Below are 6,176 nucleotides of genomic sequence, written 5' to 3'. Positions count from 1 at the left end.
CTATGTCCACTCCGAACAGCCGATTATAAAAAGGATGGATTTTTTTTGTGTGTTTGGTCGTTTTTAAATTTCCTCTAATAGAAAACTATATTATGAGGAAGTAACATAGTCTATATTATATTTAGTTTTTGCCCTGGGTCGGTTCAACCGGAGCTGAGCCGAACGGCTTGTTTTTATGACATTACTAGATTTCCGCCCGCGGCTTCGCCCGCGTTTTCAAAGGAAAACCCGCATAGTTCCCGTTCCCGTGGGATTTCCGGGATAAAACCTATCCTATGCGTTAATCCAAGTTACCCTCTATATGTGTGCTAAATTTCATTGTAATCGGTTCAGTAGTTTTTACGTGAAAGAGTAACAAACATCCATACATCCATACAAACTTTCGCCTTTATAATAGTATTAAGATATTTCTCATTCTAAGTATTAATAGGTACTTACATATTAATTACCAAAAGTTCTTACAGAAAACTTGATTGAACTTTTGATATGTGAAACGAAATAATTTAAACATACTGTATAAGCTTTCAATTTTTCAGCTAAACGAATGAATACATTCTATTATTTACACAGGCAGTGGACTCTAGTTGGCTAATTACCTTGTAACACGTTATATTCAATGATTTTAAAACAATACGCGTGTTAAGTACTTCGAGATTGTGAACAATGTGAAGGTTTTATTTATAATCAAAATAATATAAAAATAGATCCAACCTGAAATATGTCTTTGGAGCATAGAGTCAGTGACCATAAAAAGGAAAACATCTGCTACATCAATAATTCGTTCAAGCCGTTATGGCCATTTCTGAAAGCTTTCTCCCTAAATTATAACAAGATTCAAACGCAAAGATGTACAATTACATCATTCTTGGCCTTTTCTATTCCCATTCTAGTGCTGGGAGGCCTTAGTATTGTCACATTGTACTATAAAATTGTACATGTGTACCAAGATATGCTCATATCTATAAAATACACCGACATTATTCAAGTTATTTTTGATTATTTTCAATATATAGTTGATTTATATTTTGTTTACAAATACGGAAGCAATATGGAAATATATTTTAGAAATCATCATAAAATTGACGAAACTCTGGGCTGCGCGTATAGTCCAGACTTAAAGCGAAAGCTTTTCAAATTGGTTGCGATTTTCTTCTTATTGTGGACACTTACATGTGTCTGTGACTTTTTGGCTTGGTGGTACTGTACTGGATTGGAAGTATCTTTAGTGTTCTCCATATCGTACATTTACATATTGATCAAAGTTTTGACCAGTTTGGACTTAACATCGCACGTTTTACAAATCGAGTTTCGCTTACGAAACATTGCAGAAAAAGCACAGACATGGCTCGATACAATTAAGCTCCGAAAGGATTCAACATTAACGATGAAGCTATATACGCGTTCAGATGTTATAACCGAACATTCGTTAGATAATGTGGAAGTTAATTCAGCGGACAATTTGCCTGAATTTAAATTGTTAAGTAAATCGTATCTTTGGCTCATAGAGCAAGTAGACTTTATTAATGAAGTGTTCGGAACAAGGGTAAGACGTTTAAAATATTGCTTATTACTACCAGACAGTTTTATCAATGATTCTCAGTACATATTATATCTGGGGGCACGGCAGTGCCCCCGCCAAGTCGAGCAAAAAAAAAGCGGCACGGCCGTACCATCCTTTTCTCGAAGCAATTCGGGCCTTTTTCGACCCCCTATAATTCGGTTGTGGATAAAGCAAGAAACCTGAATCTTCAGTAACTAATCCGGCATTGTATAAACACGGAATATTTAAAATTTCAGTCAATTTGAACCAGTAGTTTAAGAATGACAACTTGTTAAAGTTTCTAAATTTTGTCACTCACTGACTCACCGATCATCAAAAGTCCAAGGCACTTCTAGCAGACTTAGAAGCTTCATATTTGGAATACATATAGAGTTTAGTGTCTTAACCATGGGAAAACTTAAATATTTTGTAATTTCGGTCCAGTTTTCCAAATACACCAACTGCATAAATAACTTTGTAATCCCATATATTTATATGGGATTACAAAGTTATTGATGCAGTTGGTGGTTGGTGGTGGTTATAAATTTAATAGGTGTAGATAGGTACCTACCATATGAGGCAAGGGAGGGGGTATAGGGTGGGTAAGGGTGTGTTTAGCCCATGAAACTGAACAACATTATTACTTGTAAAATGGTCGACGTAATGAAAAACACATGATTGGACATGTCTTGAAGTACGAAAATCTAATAAAACAATATATGTATTATAATTTAAATCTGTTATATATAAATTGTTGGCGCGACTAGCCTCCTTACAGACAGACTGGCCTCTATTTTACTCTATGACTGACAAGCAAAATATACGCCAAAATGACAGAACAATGAAATGTGAATGCCTTCGAGCGAGCGGCAGCCGCACGCATACGTGTGAGCGCCCTCATGCTGTTCGGATGTGCCTCGAAACCTAACCTATAAGTTTGCGATTTTCATTTATAATTTCGATTGATAAATTACATTTACGACTAAAAGGCTTGCTCATTAGTTTACTGATATTATTTGCTTACGATTGGGATGTTGTTTGGTTAATTTTAAGGAACTTACATAAATACCTTAGTCTTCAAATATAATTACTTAATAGTGTCGGTCGAAATAACGAGACCAAAGTTACGTTTAAGTATTAATTGTATTCTTACATCTTGCATATCTACCAGTACTAGTAGTCGCAATGGATTCGGAAATACTGTATGTGAATGACCATCCATGCCCACACCGGATTGTCCGTATACCTGGTGATGGTTCGTGTCTATTTCATTCTTTGTCATTCTCTAAGGCTCTACAAAAAGAAGTGAGATCCCATCAAAAACATCCTGTAAAAAACCCAAGTCTCGCAGCTCAGTCTTTCTACCGTCAAAAGTTGTGAGATCCATGTAATACCAAGTCGGATAATCTATTTAGTGTCTACTTGAAGGACCTTCTGTCTTAAGTTATTACATAAGTTATTATCATGCCAATATTAAAAATATTTAACGTTTTAAACAAATAGATCGACTTGGACATCGCATGAAAACAAAATGAATACCTATTACAATATTATATTAGATTCTTTAGTCTCTCGCGCCTCACGCGATTGAAACTCTCGTTCCTGTTGGTCGCTGGCCCGTCGTGCTGTGTAGTGTGATACATACTAATAATCAAATCAAGCGATGTCCAAGTCGATCTATTTGTTTAAAACGTTAAATATTTTTAATATTGGCATGATAATAACTTATGTAATAACTTAAGACAGAAGGTCCTTCAAGTAGACACTAAATAGATTATCCGACTTGGTATTACATGGATCTCACAACTTTTGACGGTAGAAAGACTGAGCTGCGAGACTTGGGTTTTTTACAGGATGTTTTTGATGGGATTATTTTATCAGTAATGACTTTGCAGTAGGTATGTAGTGATTAAAAGATACACATCACACTTATTCTTGTATATAATTTTCTAGGTATTGGGTACTAGTCTACTGATAATATTATTATTGGCTATTTAGTATATTTTGTCAATGAAAGTAATGTAAAGAATATTTTAGAATTTATTCAATAAATATTTGAAAATTAATGAAACATACTGCTGTAAGAAACTTTTAAAGGTACCCAAAATATTAGTTTCTGTTTGGTACTTCCGTTGCAAAGCTCCTTCTAAAAAGCTCTATATTTTTACTATTACAATAAAAATAAATCTATGTAACTACCAATAAAGTAAAAAGGCATTTGATAATTTAATTTTATTATACAAATTTAACAAGAAAAATAAAAATAAAAAAAATTTACAAAATTATATAAGTACTAACTAGTTATTTAACGATACTTTCAGATATTATTGAACAGCGTAAGTTTACTTATAGATATGGTTAGATTTACCAACATTGCCGCCAGGATTCATCTTGGATCACAGGTTTGTTAATTATCTTAAAATATAAATAAAACACTTCTTGCTTATGACTTTAAAACAAGATATTTAGAGGCTGTTGCATTGAACTTAGAAGCACGGAGTACGTACCTACATTTTAAAAACATTCCTTTCATTTTAAAATAATTAATGCCTACTTTGCTATTTTAATTATCAAATAAATAAAAAACATCGAAATAATTGCTGAGCTTTTCTGTATTAATAGATAGATATTAAAAAAATAAACTACATATTAATTTTCAGCATCTGAACCGAAATTATCTTGGAATTTTCCCCGTAATTTCCACAATAATGAGGATCATGATGTGCATTGCTATTCTTGTCAGTATGGTTCACCACTGCGAGTTAGCATATCGACAGAGAGACAGAATTATACATATCATAGACCACTTCAATATCATCAATGAAGCTAGTAAGGATTTCTGATTGTTATGTGGCTATTTTTATTATTCCAATTTCCAATAATATTATACATAAACGATCCTACAAAAAACTAGAAAAAATTTGATCTGGCTTCCCTTCTAAATAGATATTGCTCTTGAGCATATGATAAATATCTAGTAATCGTAACACAAAATTACTTTTTATACATAAAATACTAAATCTAGATTCTATCCGCACATATCCTACTCAGTTCTCACGCATGAAAAATGATATTAAGCTGTAGCGACACCTCGCTCTGAATCGCGCAAGCGAAATGTTTTCGCTACAGAGCTATATACAGGGTGTCCCACTATTGGTATACTAAGCGCGAAGGAACTTGTAGTTTTGCATACACTGATCACGTAAAAAATACTTAAAAAAAAAATTACGTCCAAAATTTTTTGCTAAATTTTTCCTGAAAATCCATGTTTTCTTCTCTAGCTTCGCGCAGCCGACATATACCGCTTCTCTAATATGAGCATTTTATCTATGAAAACATAATCTTAAACGAAAGCTCACGTGCTGGTGGCAAAGTTGGGCGGCTCGCTTGTTATGGGTGTACACATAGAGTTTTAAGAATTCATCTATTTGAAAAAAAAAATGCGTCTGGAATTTTTTAATTATTTTTTACGTACTCAGTGTATGCAAAACTATAACCTCCTTTGAGCTTAGTATACCAACAGTGGGACACCCTGTATACAACTTTCCGACATCATCCATCGGGGCCTTCACGGCCGACCAGTCGAGTAGACTGGTCGAGGATCCTCCCTTTTTCGATGGAGGAATTCCACCTTCCTTCCTCCACAGTGGTGACCCCTGACAGTTCACAACTCCTTCTGTCCATCCTATCTTCACAAAGTTTCACGTTTGGAATAGATCATAAGATTTAATAACGAAAATATATTTTAGGGCACGATTCGGGATCAGCACTCAGCGACTTCCAAAGCCTTGTGCAGTCAAGACGGATAGACTTCCACATGTCCAGTCTAACTCAACTCAACTATTCTCTTCTAAGCTCTATGGCATCGATCGTTGTTACATACACTGTTATCTTATTGCAGAGTGTTAATTAGATCTAATATATCTCATATTTACATTAAGCGATAAAATTGTATGCGGGAGATTATTTTATAAAAGAGTTATATATATGTATAACTAAATGGATTAGATACTTAACTATATGTACCCGATTTACATAGGTAATATAGGTAATGTGTAAACTGTAATAAACTAATAACAGTGCAGCGATTAAACCTATACAAATGTATATTTTTTTCAGTCCTGTAACAGAATTGCATATAATTTTTGTATGGTACTGCATCAAGTATTTTAAAAAATATCCTATCATGCCAATAAGGACGGAAGTGCGTATTTTATTTAATTTTAATTCACCATTAACCAGCCAACCGTCAACTCCCCCATATCGTTGTAAGTATGACTTTTAAGAGACACTGTTTTTGAAAAATATTTATTGGGTCTTATGTATCTTATATTTTATCTACTTGAACTGTATCGGCTTTTCATGCAATTACTTGTTAACATATTATTATAGTACTTACGTTGAATCAAATAAATGTTTCAAAATATAGAACCTAGTATTTTTCTTTTCATCTATTATATTTTTTACACGTAACATATAATAGTGGATATTTTATCCTCTTTCAGATTGCATAGGTATTGTTTACAGTTTGACTATAGATATACTCTTGACTCATTTAGGTATTTAGCAAAATATAAATTTTATCGTAATAATATTAACTAAATATGCAATAATTGATTAAAAAAACATGGGATAC

The 6,176-nt window shown here is 33.4% G+C and overlaps 1 protein-coding gene across 1 annotated transcript; it reads left to right on the top strand.

Annotated features, from left to right (window-relative positions):
- The first annotated feature begins 394 nt into the window (after nucleotides 1–394).
- On the top strand, nucleotides 395–5,887 carry LOC149483508 (uncharacterized). Its single transcript, XM_089702565.1, has 4 exons — nucleotides 395–1,543; nucleotides 3,862–3,942; nucleotides 4,201–4,369; nucleotides 5,290–5,887. The coding sequence occupies exons 1-4, from the start codon at nucleotides 719–721 to the stop codon at nucleotides 5,451–5,453; spliced, it is 1,239 nt and encodes a 412-aa protein (XP_089558691.1). The 5' UTR covers nucleotides 395–718; the 3' UTR covers nucleotides 5,454–5,887.
- The last annotated feature ends 289 nt before the right edge of the window (nucleotides 5,888–6,176 follow it).

The sequence above is a fragment of the Colias philodice genome, chromosome 13 (assembly GCF_061535455.1).
Source record: "Colias philodice isolate Cphi_HAF_F1 chromosome 13, ilColPhil1 Martin Lab GWU primary, whole genome shotgun sequence".
NCBI classification, from domain to species: Eukaryota; Metazoa; Arthropoda; class Insecta; order Lepidoptera; family Pieridae; genus Colias; species Colias philodice.
Note: the sequence above shows the minus strand (reverse complement) of the source record. Positions and strands in the feature narration are given on the sequence as shown.

Excerpts from the sequence above, each read along its gene's own strand:
- LOC149483508 (XM_089702565.1), top strand. The coding sequence starts at position 719 with ATGTCTTTGGAGCATAGAGTCAGTGACCATAAAAAGGAAAACATCTGC. Across the intron at positions 3,943-4,200 it reads GGATTCATCTTGGATCACAG|CATCTGAACCGAAATTATCT; the intron begins GTTTGTTAATTA and ends ATTAATTTTCAG. Across the intron at positions 4,370-5,289 it reads CAATATCATCAATGAAGCTA|GGCACGATTCGGGATCAGCA; the intron begins GTAAGGATTTCT and ends AATATATTTTAG.